The sequence below is a fragment of the Hypomesus nipponensis genome, chromosome 26 (genome assembly GCF_054491055.1).
Source record: "Hypomesus nipponensis isolate SF chromosome 26, ASM5449105v1, whole genome shotgun sequence".
NCBI classification, from domain to species: Eukaryota; Metazoa; Chordata; class Actinopteri; order Osmeriformes; family Osmeridae; genus Hypomesus; species Hypomesus nipponensis.
In genome coordinates, this window is record NC_140386.1 from 4,200,001 (window position 1) to 4,218,483 (window position 18,483).

Consider the following 18,483-nt stretch of genomic DNA (forward strand, 5'->3'; position numbering starts at 1 on the left):
ACACTCTGTTTTACTATATCATTGTAGACTGACAATTCTCTTCCGTTCAGCAAAGTATATCTCTCTCTCTCTATGTCTCCCTCCCCTCTTCACCTCTCTCTCTTGGTCTCCCTTCTCTCTCTCTTTCTCCCTCTCTCTCTCTCCCTCCCCCTTGCTCTCTCTCTCTCCTTATTACCCACCAACCCTGCCTTTCTCTTCCTTCATTCCTTCCTTCCTTCCTTCCTTCCTTCCTTCCTTCCTTCCTTCCTTCCTTCCTCCCTCCCCCCTCTCTCTCTTCCTCTCTCTCTCTCCCTCTCCCTCTCTCTCCCTCTTACTCTCTCCCACGCTCTCACAATTCTCTTCCATTCAAAGTCATGTTATTCCTAACCCCTAACCCGCACCTTAACCCGTAATGTAATACTAACCATACCACTACTTCTCACCAAACCTTAAACCTTCTAAACATCCCCCGGAATGGCACTTTGCGCAATTGTGCGGCCTTAAAATATTCCCGCGGAGTCCAATTCTTCTTAGTTTACTATACACCACACACGAAAACCTGCCTCACAGATGACGTGCAACGCAGTTTGTTGCTTTGGCGAAACAAAACGTCCGAAAGGCGTCGTATAGACCCCGGTCTCACCGGGGGTCTGGAAGTTGAGCGCCACCAGCTGGGATCCACACAGCCACATGGGCAGGGGGTCGTAGTTGGACGAGTCCAGCCTCTGGCCTCTGGGGTACACCCGGGAGAGCTGGCGCCGGTTGTACTGCAGGAAACGCTTGCCGCGGCTGCGCGTGGCAAACTTCTCCGCCTTGGTCTCCGGGAAGGACGACATGTCGCGGTAACAGGCTCGCTCCGTGCCGATCTCTGCCGCAAACACACACGCAAACGCACACGCACGCACGCGCAAATGAGGCAACACCCAATGGTCCGTTGGAAAGACAAGTCAGGATGTGGTAAGCTTTAAATAAACACAGTACTGTATGGTATGGAAAAATACGTGCGTAAATCATGAAAATATTGGTGTTGATATGTTTAGACGCCAAAACGTTGTTGAGCGGTCAAACATGCTGGTGGATATGTGAGGTATATGACAGGACTTGGAGTTTTGTCAAGTTATCTAATTGCTGCAGCCGTCGTGTGAGTGTGTCCTTACTGTCCTCGTTGAAGGGGACAGGTCGGCAGTACACCACCAGCTCCGACAGCTCCACAGCGATCTTCTTCCTCCTCTCCATCTGCTTCTCCTCCTGCATCTGTTACCATGGAGACCAGCCAGCATCAGGACCGACACGTTGAATCACAATAGGCTCTCTCTCTCACACAGTCTTGTCTCTGAGCAAACTTGGCACGGGGAGTATTTTCTCTGGTGATTTCTCTGGTGTTGGTTATTAGGGATAGGAGGCGTCGCGATTTTTTGGTCTGAATGCGTACAGTTCATGTGTGTTCGTGTTTGCGAGTGGACGTTTGTGTGCATGTGTGTGTGTGCGTGTGTGTTTGTGTCAGTGTGCGTGTGTGCATGTGTGTGTGTGTGTGTCTGTGTGCATGTGTGTGCATGTGTGTGTGTGTCTGTGTGCATGTGTGTATGTGTTAGTGTACGTGTGTTTGTGTCTGTTTGCGCGTGCACGTGCGAGCGCCGTCCTAACCCGGGCGTCTGCGTTCTGGGTGGCCTCGCGGATCTTGCCGACCCAGCCGGTGAGGTCGTCCAGGGTGTCGGCCGCGACGTCCAGAGGCTGCCCTGGGTGTGAGGACATCTGCTGGGAGTGGACCGTGAACACGTACGGTCTACAGCTCTTCCCCTCCTTCTGCACCACTAGACACACACACACAGAACCACTCATTATACAGTGTAAACAAAAGACACACACACACACATAGGTTTGTTTTACTATCCTGGTGAGGACATTTCACTGCCTTTCAAAATCATGTTCTCCCTAACCCCTAACCTTAACCCTTGATGCAATTCAAACCCTAACTCTAATTCTAACCCTAAACCCCTTCGAACTGTCTTTCTAGTTTACTATCTTTGTGGTGGCCTAAAGTTATGGTCTCCACAAAATGGTAAATGCTAAATGGACTGCATTTCTATAGCGCGTTTTCTACCTCAGTGGCACTCAAAGCGCTTTACAATTTGCCTCTCATTTACCCATTCATACTCACACTCACACATGCCGACAACGGTAGTTAGACAACACATATAAACAAAAACACTGGCCCATACAGACAAAGGAGGCGGAACCAAACTCACCAACATGGCAGGTTGGCACATCGATGAAGCCCTTCAGGAATGTTCCCAGTGGACTGTTCTCTGTGGACTGAACCAATGAAACACACGGTTCAAGAGCGCGTGCACATTGTGCGTGAATGGGCTGGTCCGTGGAATAAAGCTCACAGCCCTTACCGCCTCGACGGCTTCCTGTGTGGGGGAGCTGGGCACTTCTTCCACATAGTTGGCGGGGAACCACAGCTGTTTCTTGCCTCCGTAGTCGCCACGCCACCTAGGGGCCCGGGGGAATTAGTGCACGAGTGATCTTACCGGAAAGACCGCTCGGATGGAACTGTCGTCTCGATGGGGTTTGAGCGTGAGCCCCCCCCCCCCATCTACCCCCCCATCCCACCCCTCAGCCCCCACTCACCAGCCGCCCTCCTGCTTGTCCACGCTGACGATGAGGGCCTGCTTGGGGAAGGAGAGCTCGTCCTCCCTCTGGGCGCGGTAGTCGTACAGGGCCTTGACCGTGCCCTGGGGAAAGCACAACCGCAATGGAGCCGGCATTGGGCCACGTTAGCATGGAGCTTGAGACCTCCACAACCAAACGGCCGCGCGCTCCGTTCCACCTACCCGCGCAGTTGGCATCTTGTTGGCCTCCACGTAGAAGTGAGGGGTGCGGGCTTCGTACAAAGCTCCATAGTCCAGCTCCTGGACGGGGGAACACCGAGGAACGACACACACACACACACACACACTTTACAATGTCTGCAGTAGGTTTCGTTTCATCGCTGAAACATTTCTTCCACGGCACTGCCAACTCATCGCCATGCCGCATCAGATTCTGGAGAACCATACGCAAATCCGAGTCTTAGGAACAAATCTTTTTTGGGGGGTTCGGTGGCATTGTCTTTGTCTGTGTGCGTGCGCGTGTGTGTCTGTGCTCGTGTGTGTGTGTCTGTGCGAGTGTTGATGTTTGTGCATGCGCATGCTGTACGTACCTGTGTGCGTTTGTGCGTGTGAGTGAATGTCTCCACACACACACGCGCGTGCAGAAGTGCGTGTGTCTAGGACCGTGTGTGCACGTTCGCCTGTGTGCACTGACGTGTGTGTGTGAGGGTGTAGATGCGCACGTGTGTGTGTGTGAACGCGTGTGTGTACTCACGGCAGTGCCCATGCGGTCCAGGGTCTCCTCGTTGATGGGATAGCGGAGCCGCATCTTGCGGTACAGCGGGTGCCTCTCATAGTAGCGCACCAGGTCCACCAGGCTCTCAAACTCTGCGGAGCTGCCCAGCATGAACAGACGACCCTCCTGCTGGATGCGGCAGTGCTTGATCTTCCCCTCCGCCCTGAGAGAGAGGGGGGGGGGGAGAGAGAGATAGAGGGGGAGAGAGGTAGGAAGGAAGAGAGAGAGGGGGGTGGCAGGGGATAAGGGGAGGGAGAAAGAGACAAAGAGAGACAGAGAGAGAGAGAGAGAGAGATAGAGAGAGAGAGAGAGAGAGAGAGAGAGAGAGAAAGAAAGAAAGAAGGGAGACCAAGAGAGAGAGGTGAAGGTAAAGACAGTGAGAGAGGCAGAGGGGAGACAGACAGGCAGAGAAAAAGACAGGTATTTTTATGAGAGGGAAAGATGGGGAAGACAAAGAGAGAGAGAGATATACTTTGCTGAACAAGGCAGCTGGCAAGATATGTGTTTTTCAGCAGTCACTGGTAGCTTGGCAGAGTAGCGATGGGGCTGCCAGTACCCTTAAGTGCCTGTAAACATCTCGGAAATCTCTGGAAAAATGTTGTCAAGTGAAATTCACACCGTTACTATATTCAAATAAAGCACTGAAAGTGCTTGTTGGTGTACTCCACCCATGTGTGTGTGTGTGTGTGTGTGTGTGTGGGAGAGAGAGTCTTACCGGAAGGAGATGGCGTACGAGTTGAGCTCGCTGCGTTTCCGTACGAGGAAAGCCCCGTCTCTTGGGACGCGCATCAGCATGTGTTCCGCCTGCACACGGGACAGGCTGGAGTGGAACCACCTGAACACGGGACACGACACACCTGCTGTCACACACACACACTTATACACACACCCATATTCGCCTGACACAAACGCTCAACCACACGCGCACAGTCACGCCCATCTCCCCTCAGCACCCATGAGCACACGTCCCAATCGACCACATGAACAACCACACGCCCGCCCCCCAAAGGCACGCACAACCTTTCTCTCGGACACACACGCAGACACGGACAAACACACGAGCGCACAACCTCTCTCATACACTTATACACACACAAACCACCTACTCACACACACACACGCACAACCTCTCTCATACACTTATACACACACAAACCACCTACTCACACACACACACACACTCACAACCTCTCTCATACACTTATACACACACAAACCACCTACTCACACACACACACGCACAGCCTCTCTCATACACTTATACACACACAAACCACCTACTCACACACACACACGCACAACCTCTCTCATACACTTATACACACACAAACCACCTACTCACACACACACACGCACAACCTGTCACACATGGGCGTATCTCGCTGGGGGCTGGAGCCCCGCCAAAAGTTTCATTAGCCCCCCCAAAACATTTTCATAAAAAAAATGTAATATGTTAATTTCTCTTCCTAAAACCCACTAGAGGACACCATTTAAAAGGATATTTTCACATTTCAATTTTTTTCACATTTATTCTGGGGGAACATGCCCCAAAATTATTCTGGGGGAACTTGTCCCCCCCTAGGTTTGCTCGGTCACAGGAAAAATAATAGCCCCCCCCAAAAGTGGGAACCTAGATTTGCCCCTGCGCTCACACGAATACCCTCACACACACACTCACTCTCTGCTCTCGTGGGCGTTGGGCTGTGGGACAGGGCTGCCCAGTCTCATCTCAAACTCGTTGCAGCGGAGGGGCGTGTCCCTGTAGTGGCAGATGAGGCGGTAAAGGCTGTCGAACACCAGGTTGTCTGTCAGGAAGTAACGGGTGGAGCCGGACTCCTGCCTGGAGTGGATCCTGCAGTGCTGGACCCGCCCCGACCGCCTGGGGGGGGGGCAGAGAGAGGTCCGTCGGGAGGGAGGGATAGATGGATAGATGGATAGATGGATATAAGCAGGGAGGGAGGGACAGATGGATGGATGGATGGATGGATGGATGGATGGATGGAAAGAAGGAAGAATGAATGGATGGATGGATGGTTGGATGGTTGGTTGGATGGATGGATATGAGCAGGGAGTGAGGGACAGATGGATGAATGGAGCACACCACAAATGAATGAACAGGTGGACCAAAGGATGAATGGAGGGAGGGAGGAAAAGAAACGAGACGAGCGCCTAGACGAGCCCCCGCCCCCCTCCGTCACTGACCAGAAAGACAAGGTGTAGTCGCCCACGAAGGTCTCGCTCTCCCGCACCAGGAAGGTCCCGTCCTTGGCCCCGCCCTCACAGTACTCCTGCAGCAGCTTCTCGGCCACTTGCCGCCCGTCCCGCCCTCCTCCCAGCCGCCCGTGGAACCAGCGCTCGCCGCCGTGCTGCTCGTTGTTGTTGCACTCCTGGCCACAGGAAGTGACACGCACGTTTGCCTCAGACGGGGTATTTGCTCCGCGGTTTTGCCGGCGGGGCTTTCAAATCGAGGGGTCGCGGGTTCAAATCCCCCCACGTTGGGTTCGAATCCCCGGCGAAACAAATGGGGTGGCATGCCTGTTTTGGATTGTGTTCATTGCCTGATCAAAGTGCTGTGGATGTTTCTTTTTTTTTTACCTCTTTGCTTTCCTCTTCCTCCTCCTCCTCCTCGGTGTTCTGGTAGTGTGACGTTTCTTCAGAGTAGTAGATCTTAGTGCTGGTCAGGACAAAATAGTGTGGAGTCCATGTCTGGAACACACGAGCGCGCACACACATTTCACAGGTGCAAATATTGGCTCACGACACCTATTCGCGCGCACACACACACACACTTAAGGCACACACGCCTACACACTCACGTGGTCGATGGGGTCTTCGAGGTACAGGATGCCGTTCTTCAGGGAGTTGCTGATGTCACTTTCAGAGTAGCTGGCTGATGTCACTTCCTCATACAGAGTGCCCTCCACTAGCTTCTTGTGCTGTGACACAACCGAAACCAGATGTTCCATACGGGTTTCCGAACATTTGATTTGACGGCTTGGTCGACGCAGGCGATAAAGGATTGACAGGAGGCCCCCGAAAAACAATACAAAACCACCTCTGTGTGTCATTATTAAGAAATATCGTACTCAAATGAAGAACGTTTTTCACCTTGATGAGAATCTTCCGGCGGAGCTGGTACGGAGAGGGCAGTTCGTCTGCAGTGCTGTCCACTGGCTTGGTCAGTAGCAGGTCCCCGAACACCTTCCGGAAGTGAGTAGCCATGTTTCTCTGCTGGACCACACTACAGTGGTCCTCTATGGACAGGATGACAGGATACCTACACACACACACACACCCGCACACACACGAGTTAGGGGTTTGAATGTGTATGTGTGTGTGCGGGGGGATATTTGGGGCAATGCGTACTCACTCGGATGTGACAAAGGCGTGATCTTTGATGGTGTAGAGCACATCCAGGAACTTAATCTTGGAGGTAAGGGTGTGGCCGTGGTAGATGATTGGCAGGTCGTCTGGCCCGTCCCAGCAGTCCACTGGAACATGATGGCGTGCGTAAAATGGATGGATGGATGGATGGAGGAACGGATGGAAGGAGGGAGAGATAGAGGGATGGAAGGATGGGTGGATGGAGGGATGGATGGAAGGAGGGAGAGATGGAGGGATGGATGGAAGGATGGATGGATGGATGGGTGGATGGATGGATGGATGGAAGGATGGGTTTGGATGGATGGAGGGGTGGAGGGAAGGAGGCATGGAGAGATGGAGGGAGGGAGGGATTGATGAAGGGATGGATGGATGGAGGAATGTGTGGATGGATGGAGGGAGGGATGGGCGGATGGAGGGGTGGCCTGGACAACAAGATGGAGATCAAAGGGACTCACGTTCAATGCAGCGACAGCCCATCCTCAGACAGCGAGCATAGGCCTCCAGAGATGATTCACTGGAGAACTGGTCACCTGTCAGGTACCTGAGAAAGAGAGAGAGAGAGAGAGAGAGAGAGAGAGAGAGAGAGAGAGAGAGAGAGAGAGAAAGATAAATACAAAGAGAGTGTGAGTGAGTGAGTGAGTGAGTGAGTGAGTGAGTGAGTGAGTGAGTGAGTGAGTAAGATGTGTGAGATGAAAGAGAGACAGAAAAAGAAAGAAAGAAAGAAAGAGAGATAGAGAGGAGCTTCTCGCCCTACGTGTTGTGTGAAGAGGAGATCCAGTACTGGGACAGTGGTCTCTTCATGTCGTCAGGGACAACTGGAGCGGAGCGGGAATCACACACAGAATTCTCTTTCGAGAAGAGGAATGTCAGGAACTAGCAAAACACAAAACAGAGAATCGTTACAGTATTTAAAGTCCAATAGGGTCTCTATGCAGTCATATTATGTAAATATACCTATACACACACAGTTTACAGGATATATTGTATATGTGTGTGTGTGTTACCTCATCAAGCTGCATGGTGGGCTCAGTGTGGGCTCCGCCCCTCAGGTACCCCATCAGGAACTCCCTGACTCGGCTCAAATCCGACGCCCATGCCTCCTGAGTAACGGGGGGGGGGATGACATCATCAGTGTGCGCCCACGGTGACTCGGCACCTCTTTACGGTCGGCCGGCCATGTGTGAAGCCGTTTGGATTTGATTTTGCTGGCAGTACCTTCTGATCCATCTGTAGAAACTTCTGGAAGTCGTAGAGAGAGATCTGGCACAGTTCGGGCCTGTCCACATTCCTGCGGGCGAACGGACCCGAGAAATCGCGCGGAGAACGGGGAGGATCGAAGGCGGTAAATCATCGGAGGAGGATTTACAGAGGGGAATGAAAGGAGGAGGTAGAGGAGGATGAGAGGGAGGAGGAGGAGGATGAAAGGAGGGACTCACCGGAGGAGGAAGGAAAGCTCCAGCTGCTCAATGATCTGAGACAATAAACAGGACAGGAGCCAAGTGAGGAGGGGGGGGAGGGGCACGGGATACGGGGGAAGGGCACAGCCTCAGTCTCGCCAAGTGTGTGCGTGTGCGCGCGCCCCCTCGTACTCACGCTGCGCTGCGCGTCGAACATCAGCGTCCTGTACAGCTGGGCAAAGTGGGCGTAGGACAGGTCGCTCCGCGCTTCCACTTCCTGTACGGGACGGTCAACACACGCATGACATCACGTTCGACGGCGCCGGCGCCGTCTCTCATTGGCGGACGCCGTTCAGAACGCTAGCTCCTAGTCCCCACCCCCTCCCGGTCCCTTTCACAGCCGTGCCAGGTTACCTGAAGCTTGTCTTTGAGGAAGCGCATGTTGGGCACTCGGTAGTTGATCTGGGGCAACAGGGTCTTCACATCCTTCACTGTGATGCTGAGCACAACAGGAGGAGGGGGGGGGGGGGAGACAAAACAAAGAGAGAATGAGAGACAGACCAAGGCAGACGGACCGACTCACTATTTCAACAACCCCCCCCCCCCCCCTGAAAATAAAGCAAAACATCGATATGCGTTTGTTTGGATTTTTGGGGGGGGAACGTGTCGCTTCCGTTCTCGACCAACAGAGGGCGGTGTCTTGGCCGGGGGAACAGAGGGCTCGTCCAGAGCAGTGGGTGTTCAGGCTGCCTGACAGCAGGAAGGGCTTCCAGCATGGCTCCCTTTGTCCGGACCGGGTAGGGATGGCTGGAGAGCAGGGGGGTATATCCTCCACCAGAGGAAGCAGGGCCGGGCCGGGCCAGACAGGGCTGGGCTAATACCGGGTCAGGCCCAGGCCACAGTCTACGGCAGAACTCTCGTCGTTCTCTCTCTTTCTCTCCCTCTTGCGCTCGTGAGCTGACCTTCTCTCCTTCTGTGTCTTTGTGCTTTGTGCACTGCTCGTCCGTCTGTTTGTCTCCTTCCACCACGGGGGGTGGGGGGGTCTGCCTGTCTGTCTGCCTAGCTGTGTCTGTCTATTTGTCTGTATGTCATTCGGCATGTCTGTCTGTATGTCAGTCAGTCTGCCTTTCCTGACTGTGTGTGTGCGTCTGCCAGCCTGTCGGTGTTTCTGTGTGTCTGTTTGCCAGAGAGGAAGAGGATGAGTGACAAGTGACAAGGACCACCTCTCTCTCTCTCTCTCTCTCTCTCTCTCTCTCTCTCTCTCTCTCTCTCTCTCTCTCTCTCTCTGTCTCTCTTACACACACGCACACACTCTCTCCCTCCCTTTATCTCAGACACACACACTTGTTTGCACAGCCGCTAAGTAGCTTCTCCTTTTCCCTCCGGCTTCCTTCATGTCCATCTCCCTCTTTCCCCGCGTGTCTCTCTACCGTCCGTCTCTCCCTCTCTTTCTGCGACTCCGGTTTCAGCTCCCGTTTCTATTTTCCAGGAAGTTGCCCTCTCCCGAAACCCCTCGCATCACTTCCTGCTCCTTATCGGGCGGTGGCAGGCTGTTTTAGCGCCTGCAGCTACTTCCTCCCAAACAGGGGAGGGGCCGAGCGGTCGGGAGGGGGGGGGCGGGGGGGGGGGGGCAGAGCGGGGGCATGTTTTAAGTGAGGGCATCCTGCGGGGGGTCGGGGGAGGAGGAGGGGGGAGGGGATGGGGGTCACGGGGGCAATCCCAGACATCTGGGTCTGATTTCGTCTTCCGTTCCACCTGCTGGTCCCATGGGAGTAACCAGACATTCGTCACGGGCTGCCGGAGGGGTTTTGATTGGCTGTTGGGCAGTGTGCGGCGTTCAACCCACCTGCCCTCTCGGTTCCTGTCCATGACTTCGAACTGTTTTCTCAGCCACCTGCAGATGTAGGAGGAGAAAGAGGGAGGAAGGGAGGGAGGAGGGGAGGAGGGGGAGAGAGAGAAAGAATGAGTTTATACAGAGTCAGCGGAAAGCATAAAGGCTCCTTTGACAGCTTCAAGTCATGCGGTATATTGACTGAGTCAATATGGTTGAATTGTGAAAGAACTGCATTTGCGACACGCAAAAAATACGACTATCCACTAAATAGCTCTAGAAGATGCGACGTGGCGCTGCGTCCCACGCAAAACTCTCGACCTTTCTCTCCCTTTTTTCCGCGCAAATGTTGACTCTTTTGCGTTCCCTGTTTTCCTCCACACGCCCCGGAGAAGTAACAGCTTTGACAGAGGTACCTGGAATAAACATTTCCGCTTTCGCCAAATACTGTTTGCTTTCCCCTATAAACTCTTCCACAGTTTCCGACGGTCTCTATATGTGCAAAAAGCAGAGGGGATACTACTGAAAGACACACACACCTGTCTATCTGCTGTGGTGCAGAGGCTCTCTGTGTGTCCAGCATCAACCAGTTGAGCCCAGTTATCCACATGTTGACCTCCTCCTCACTGAAGGCTGAAGAGGGAGGGAGGGAGGGAGGGAGGGAGGGAGGGAGGGAGGGAGGGAGGGAGGGAGGGAGGGAGGGAGGGAGGGAGGGAGGGAGGGAGGGAGGGAGGGAGGGAGGGAGGGAGGGAGGGAGGGAGGGAGGGAGGGAGGGAGGGAGGGAAGGAAGGAAGGAAGGAAGGAAGGAAGGAAGGAAGGAAGGAAGGAAGGAAGGAAGGAAGGAAGGAAGGAAGGTGGGAGGGAAGGTGGGAGGGAAGGAAGGAGGACGTCAGCTGTCATTTACATCAGCTGTCACCGGTGGGATACGGTCCATGATTCTGTCAACACGGCACACAAACACCCCCCCTCCCCCCCACACACACACACACAAACCGACCAGCCACACTCAGCGTCTTAAGGCGGAACTCCGGGCCGTAGAGCACAATGAAGCAGTGGGCGGGGTCTAGTTTGCGAGCCTCCTCCGGATATCGCTCGAAATCCCGCGAGCCCTTCCCCAGTCGCAGCTCCCGGACCTCCCGCATATCCACTGGAGGAACAAAAGAACAGTGTGTTACAGTACACGAGCGCACATCCACACACACACACACACACACGCACACACACAACAGTATTTTGCCCATTGTAATCATGCACTTAGGCGTTGAATCAATAAACACAGAGATGCACACGCATGGCAGCTGTCATCATGAGAGCCAAGACAACAGCGAGGTCACTTGCAAAATCGCCTCAGCTGCAGTGCTGCCTGACACACACACACACACACACACAGTCCAAATACAGGAAGGCGAGTCTGAGCAACTGACCAAAGAGGATGATGTCAACTTTGGACTCACTTCCAGACACACACACATTGGACACACACGCAGGGACGAATCATCTCTCTGACTTAGCAGATGTCCTGCACCAACCAAAACACATAAATATCCAGAGACCTGCTGGTTTCTCGAAAGCAAACACACATGCACACACTGGAACTGGGATAAACTTCACCTGTCTAGCAAAGTGGGTCACTTTGGTGACAGTTTCACCAACACGACTTTATACTTTCACAAGGCAACAGTAGCGGAAAGAGAGAAAGCGATGGAGAGAGAGGGAGAGAGACAGAGACACTCAAACACACATACACCAAGAGAGAGAGAGAGACAGACAGGTTTATGTGGCGGAGAGGAGTAGACACACATATCTGAGGTTAAAGACTTCACACATCAGACTAACCCGTAACCGGTTTGAACCGGCCCCCCGCCCAGAAAACAATGGGTCAGACTGAACTGGGCCAGGCTAGCCGAGGCAATACCCCAACCCCGCAAGAGTAAATCTGTTTTCTATCGGAGCCTGCTTCGTGTAGGGATACGAGGGAGTGGTGTTGGCAGGGGGAATCAGACCAGATTATCCTCAGATGGAACCGCTGTGGCTCGACCCACGCTACAGCAACGCCAGGGAAAGGCTCCGCGTACGTGGCCCACGAGCCCACAGCGCCAGGCTGCAAGGGTCGAGGACATCCTCTGGGTTCAAGGGGCTGGAGGCCATTCGTATCTTTCTCCAGAGATACATTCGAGGGCTTTTCTTGCATTGTTTGGGACGGATCCGCGAAGGAGGACAGGAAAGTGAGGGGTGAGAGAGAAGGGAGGACGTGCAGGAAATGACTCTGGCCGGATTCGAACCCGGGCACCGATGGTAAGGCCTCAGCCTATTTGGTACGTGCACTTATCTGACGAGCTACCGGTGCGCCTCAAGCTTACTGGATCCGATCTCGATCTCCCCCGCGCAAGAGTTGAAGGTGACCTGACGTCCAAAACGGATCCTCCTTCATACTTTGTCTCTCGCTCTCTCTCTCTCTCTCTCTCTCTCTCTCTCTCTCTCTCTCTCTTTCTCTCGTCATCGCCTCCGAACAGTTTGTTCAGAGTGTTGGGCGATAAAGCGTCACGCTCCCGCGCCAAAAAGTCACGCATCGCTCCCCGGAACCTCGTTAATTCGCCCTGGCTTTCTCACGGTCGCCGGGCCGCTGCCCTAATGCCACAAAGACACGGTGAGATAAGCAAGAACAGGGAGATTGAACACTCTCTGCCTCTCGTACTCAAACGGAATCTCTCTCACAAACACACAAACACACATACAGTTGGATTCACACACACAAACACACATTCACCACAGTATGATCCACACACACACACACACAAACACAGTACACGATGTGCCACACACACAAAGCCGCACCCTACAAGTTTGTTTCACACACACTCCTTCCATCTAAGCCCAGACTGTAAACATGGTTGTGATATTGCGGTATGAAAGAAAAAAAAGGATTTAGTCTAGGGAAGACCAAGGGATGACGATGAGAGTGGTAAAGTGACCATGACCATAAGTGGCCAGCTGGAGTTTAGCTCAGTCCACCAGCAAGACCGTCGACTTAATCATGGGTCAGTTATCGTGACAGTGCCTGGCCTATCTGAACTAACAAACACTATTCAGATTCTAAATCTTTTTCCGATTTTTTTTTTAAATCAGGTAATCTCTCTCTCACTTCGGTGGCTACACCCTGTACTTCGACCAACTGAAGTTTTGTTCATTGACAAATGGAAGTTGTGTACTTCCTTAGTGATGTTGTGAAATGATGTGATAACAATGTTTAGAATCTGTCATGCACGTGGGATGTAACATTTGGAGGGAATGGTGAATACTGTGGTGCGTGTTCTAAGGATCGACACACTCCTTCTCGCTCACACCGCACCCACACACACACACACACTCCTGAGCTCCATTCCTATCCCGGATGTTGGGCCTTGTGCTTTCCTGAACTTGGTCCTTTTGGACGAAAAAGGAAGTGAGACGCTCCCTGATAACCCAGAACTTCCTGCCACTCGTGGCTGATACCTTCAAGGATTTTGAAAGTAAACATCTGTGTGTGTGTGTGTGCGTGCACGCGTACGTGTGCAGGAGCGTTATTTAGTAGCGAGTGGAAATCAGAGCCACAGCAAATACAGCGAGAGGTGACACACAGCTTGCCTCCGAACGAAAGCCACAGTCAACGTTTGAAGGGCAAAAAGAAAACGAGGGAGGGAGGGAGGGCAAAGCAAAACAAAAGAAGGAAGGCGTGAGGAGAAGAGGGGGGAGGTGAGAGGAGAGATGGAAACAAACACGCGGTCGAAGGAGGACACGCCGAGACGGAGAGAGATCTCTGAGGAATGACGACGAAGGAGGCGAAACTCACCTCGACCAAACACAGTGAACGAGAATAACCCTTCAGAGCCAGGCGCTTGTGACACACTAATAGGCAATAGGTAACATCGATCATGTGTTTAGAAGACTTACAAATCTTTATAAGGCCTTATTACCTATCACGTAACTAACACTTGTTCAAAGGACCGGGACCTAAAGGGGGTCCCGAACAAGAACGAAAGGGCGAGCAAAGAGGATGTGTCTCAACGTGGGGGGGGGGGCGGGGGGGGGGGGGGGGGGACGAGAGGGAGAGCAAGGGGAGAAGGAGACCGCGAAACGAGGTGACGTCCCTCACCTGCAAACGAGGAGAGCGGAAGGGAGCGTCTCAGACAAACAGTGTGTGTGTGTGTGTGTGTGTGTGTGTGTGCGGGGGAGGGGGGGGGGGGGAGTGTGGTGAGGGAAGGAAGAGAGTGATAAGGAACGAGGAGAGACGGTCTGATCGTGAGAGGGCGAGCAGGGGGAGAGCTCCCAGGACTGGGGAGGTAAAAAAAAAAAAACAGAGGGAGAGAGAGGGAGGTAAAGAAAACGTTTGGACGCCGAGAAAGGGAGTCGGGAAAAGAGGAGGAGGGAGAACCGGTGGGACGTAGAGAGTCGAGGGAGATAAAGAGAGGGGGGGGGGGAGAGAGAAGGGGGAGGGTAAAAGAGAGGGAGGGAGGGAGGGAGGGGGAGAGAGAGAGGAGGATAAAGAGGGGGATACAAACTGAGTTCCTGGAATGTACTCTGTGTTGAGAAGGAGGTTGAGGGATGGGGGGTGTATTTGTAAAGGGTTAGATTTATGAGTATATTTGAGAAAGTGCGTGTGCGAGATAGAGCCCCAGGCATTTATGTGTGTGGGTGTGTGTGCGGGTGTGTGTGGGTGTGTGGTGATGGTGGGAGGGTGGGCCGTGGAACAACACAGCAAAACACACACATTGAAATCCTTTACTGTAGCTTACGTGCATCATGGTTTTGATCCTAAATAATTAACGAGGCTCTCAAGTAGTGAACACAGGTTTAATGTGCAAACACTCACACACACAGAGAGAGAGAGAGAGAGAGAGAGAGAGAGAGAGAGAGAGAGAGAGAGAGAGAGAGAGAGAGAGAGAGAGAGAGAGAGAGAGAGAGAGAGAGAGAGAGAGAGAGAGAGAGAGACGGAGAGAGAAACGAAAGAGGGAGAAAGCGGAAAGAACAATGAGAGCAGAAAACCAGTGTCCCAGTGTGAATCAGGGTACAGGAACCAGTTTGTTTTTCGCCAGGGCTCCGGGGCCTAAATATTAATCTCCGGCCGGACCACTCCCAAATCCCTTTATCAAATGTTTACATAGAAATGTATCATGTTAACACTGAATAGACAGACTCTGGAGTGTGTTGGCTTGTTCAGGTTGCCAGTCGCTAAATGAGAGGCCTCCGTCAGAGTGTGTGTTCACGAGTGTGTGTGCCATGCGTGTTTTTTCGGTGTCTCTCTCTTCTGACACATCCGTACTGTTTTTGGTCCAAAAAGACTCGTACTGTCCAAACAGACATGGCAACAGATAGTCTTACAACCCACACAACACACAGTGGAACCGATACAGTAGGCTGCACAGCCAGCACAACACATGCTTCCCAACCAACACAATGTTACAGTCTACTAATATACCACTGGACTGCTCTGCTCAGCCCCCGGTCTCCATAGAGAGGACACAGGAAATCCAAGCCTAGGCTATGCCTGTGTGTGTGTGTGTGTGTGTGTGTGCGTGTGAGACTCCATGTGGCAGCAGCATGTATAGTCTGTCTCCTCTTGGGTATGAGAAGCTACTGACTGACAGGAACAGTCTGCAGCTACTGCTAGGAATCACACGGTTGTGAGCTCCCACGCACACACACACACACACACCATGTTGTGCTCACTGTGGCTTATTGACTGCGCTGGAGACAGAGACTACCTGTTGAGTGGACTGTGCTCTACACATGGTTGAGACACATGATTTCAAATCAAGACAGTGTCTTCTAACTGACCTGAGAAATACTTACCCTCGCCCTCTATTTTGTCGGGGTTACGACTCCACACGATTTGGCGCGTGTCCTGCCTTATCTGGAACGTTCTCCTCTCAGGACGCTGGGATTTCTTCGGGTAGAACACCGTCATGACGGTACCGATCTCCAGACTATGGAGGATGCGAGGTCCGGCCTCGGCCCAGTCCAGTAGACGGGAGGTGGTGGCTGGGCCAACCCCGGTGCCGTTGGGGGCCTCGTCCGCGCACCCATTGATACTCCCGCTAAACCTCGCCGCGCACATCTTCACAGCATGTCAGGGCGCCAAGGATGTGGCAGTTTAATCGAAAAAAGAACGATTGGCTCGACAATTCAAATGAACCAAATCTCAGCCCTGTCCTTTTTGGAAAGAAACACACTCGAATAACATGCCAGGTTCCTGTGGCGAATAGGCCTTTTGATAGCTTATCAAATTGCACAATGAGAAAAATCCACTGTGGTAGGCCCTATGCCAATTTTTTTCAATTGCACAAATACGTAAAGTGGCCCACAGCCATAAGGTCTTAAAAGTTAAGATTGTCTCGGACGCGAGTTCTTCTGGGGGAGTGTATCCCCGTGTTATCCTTTCCAGATGCTTCTGGCAGCGCACCAACACGATCCGCTTGGAAAGGGAGCTGGTCTCCTCATCACCGGTGGATTCGGTTTCCACCCTCAAGTCCCGGTGGCCCGTGGTCAGCCTAGCTTAACGCCTAAACTGCCTAGAGCTTAGCTCAGCCACTGCATAGCCACTGCCCTGCAGTCAAACCCCACACATAGTTAACACGTTGGAGCCGAGAAGGAACACACTTTGCAAGCCTTTCGGTTTGAACATCCAGTCAAAACGAGAGAAAAACACATTCGGTTATGGAAGGACTGACGATAGGAGCGACTGAGGAGCTGTGTGGTTGTGAGACGAAAGGTGCGGAGAGACGCTCGACTGCCCGCTGCGCTTGCATGTAGGAACTCGATACGGCCGTGGAGAGGCCAGTGCGTTCCCATCTGTCGGTTGGACCATTCCGCTCTCCCTCACGCTTCAGGGGGATAAGTCCTCTGGCAGGAGTAGCCGATAAGCGCCACCGAACGGTACATGCCTTGTCAGTCAATACCCGGCCACTCGATAATAATACGACAGTAAATGTGTCCGGTTGTTGCGGCGACCGCTGGGGAAAAGACAAGGCTATGTCTCCAGTTGCTTGCAAATCTTTGGTCTGTGTGCGCGCCCCTTGCGCTATCGTCAGAAGCCTTGAGAGGAAATTGAGGCTAGCAGACCGGAAAAGCAGCAGATTTTTTTCCACTTGTGCTATAGTGTATCAGAGCGAAGATGTGGAGACCGGGGAGTGGAGAAACGGCTGGAACCGGAGAAGGGAACGAGGGGAGACTTGTTAGAGAAACGGCGACATCCACGGGCTTAATGGGGAGGTGCAACAGTTTAGGCAAGATACACACATATTGATTTAGAGCTTCATTATACATTTGTGTGTGAACCTTTTTGAGTTGTTTGAAATGATTGCTGTCAACTGTGTTGTACTTGCATGTACTAGCTGCACTAAGGAGGGAGTTTGCTCTGAAAACATTCCATCACTTGTCACAGCCAGAGTAGCCTGGCTCTGCCCTCCTACACTTCCGCTCAATTTGGATTTTGCTTCAGTACTAGGTCTGGGAGCTAGGCTCTGAAGTCGGTTTTCAGAAACACATTTTTTGTAGGTCCAATCAGCGAACAGAGGGAGTGGCTGAGAACGATGACGTTAATGTCGTGCACTAGTTCGAGTAGTTCAGTAATGGCGTTGGAGAAAGATGTGAGGGAAGTTATTCTGCGGTTGTGGCAATGCTGCCGAATATCCATAAGTTAAAGCCGGAGCAAGAACATTCCTTGCTGAGTTTTGTTGGTGGCCATGATGTTGTGGCCCTCCTCCCCACGGGGTTCGGGAAAAGTTTGATTTTCCAGCTACTGCAGCTAGCTCCGTTACAGTAGTGGTGAAGGAGTTGTTTGCGATTGGTTATGGCTGATCAGAGTGGCTCTGGGCAGATCCAATAGTTTTAAAGTTCAACAAAGGACCCGCCTTCAAGGAAGTTAACGCTTGTCAATGGAGCGATCCCAGACCCTCTGTACAAATGAAATGTACGAGGGTCTGGTTAGGACCAGGCTACAGCCAGAGGTCCCTCCTCCCTCCTTCTATTTCCCTCTCAGTAAACGACTTGCCACACAACTGTTGTGTTTACAATCCTATCCGTTTTATAGATCCTGCTTCCCACAGCCTAGTAAGTATCTTCTAACTTGCAATGTACAGTGCTTGGTTCTAGTACCTGATAAGCCAAGCCTGGACCTTCCCTTTGTGAAAAACATCTAATAAATGATGACATTTTGATTGGTTCCATCCAATTTATTTTTTAACAAAAAACAATAATGATTCATTTAACAAAACGTAGAAAAAAAAGAAATAGTGATCATTTAAATAAGAGTTTTAACAAATTTGAGGCTTGATCATGAAAACAGGTCAGGCCTGTTAACGGCAGGCAGCACAGACATATTCCTGTCAGTTGGATTTGAGCACAACACTGATGGAACCATCGGAGGTAGTTGTCACAGCCAACCTGAGATTTTGGATAAACATTAAGACGAATTGATGGAATGATAATGAATGATCAAACATTAGGAATGGCAAAAACTGTCAC

General features: G+C 52.2%; 1 protein-coding gene across 2 annotated transcripts in view; it reads right to left on the bottom strand.

Moving 5' to 3' along the window:
• The window catches only part of LOC146221060 (1-phosphatidylinositol 4,5-bisphosphate phosphodiesterase gamma-1-like), an 18,717-nt gene extending 1,692 nt beyond the window's left edge, over positions 1-17,025 (bottom strand). For both annotated transcript variants that reach the window (XM_084692641.1, XM_084692640.1), the window contains exons 1-26: positions 15,811-17,025; positions 10,979-11,128; positions 10,521-10,614; positions 9,997-10,044; positions 8,565-8,649; positions 8,347-8,427; positions 8,190-8,224; positions 7,969-8,041; positions 7,758-7,853; positions 7,508-7,626; positions 7,209-7,294; positions 6,740-6,860; positions 6,478-6,646; positions 6,186-6,305; positions 5,965-6,075; positions 5,572-5,756; positions 5,048-5,248; positions 4,085-4,204; positions 3,349-3,532; positions 2,817-2,894; positions 2,614-2,717; positions 2,379-2,475; positions 2,226-2,292; positions 1,624-1,790; positions 1,137-1,233; positions 623-847 (exon numbers count right to left, since the gene is read on the bottom strand). In XM_084692641.1, coding sequence (XP_084548767.1) covers positions 623-847; positions 1,137-1,233; positions 1,624-1,790; positions 2,226-2,292; positions 2,379-2,475; positions 2,614-2,717; positions 2,817-2,894; positions 3,349-3,532; positions 4,085-4,204; positions 5,048-5,248; positions 5,572-5,756; positions 5,965-6,075; positions 6,186-6,305; positions 6,478-6,646; positions 6,740-6,860; positions 7,209-7,294; positions 7,508-7,626; positions 7,758-7,853; positions 7,969-8,041; positions 8,190-8,224; positions 8,347-8,427; positions 8,565-8,649; positions 9,997-10,044; positions 10,521-10,614; positions 10,979-11,128; positions 15,811-16,075 — 3,178 coding nt within the window. In that variant the 5' untranslated portion in view covers positions 16,076-17,025. The remainder of the gene's footprint in view (positions 1-622; positions 848-1,136; positions 1,234-1,623; positions 1,791-2,225; positions 2,293-2,378; positions 2,476-2,613; positions 2,718-2,816; positions 2,895-3,348; positions 3,533-4,084; positions 4,205-5,047; positions 5,249-5,571; positions 5,757-5,964; positions 6,076-6,185; positions 6,306-6,477; positions 6,647-6,739; positions 6,861-7,208; positions 7,295-7,507; positions 7,627-7,757; positions 7,854-7,968; positions 8,042-8,189; positions 8,225-8,346; positions 8,428-8,564; positions 8,650-9,996; positions 10,045-10,520; positions 10,615-10,978; positions 11,129-15,810) is intronic.
• Between the last annotated feature and the right edge of the window lie 1,458 nt (positions 17,026-18,483).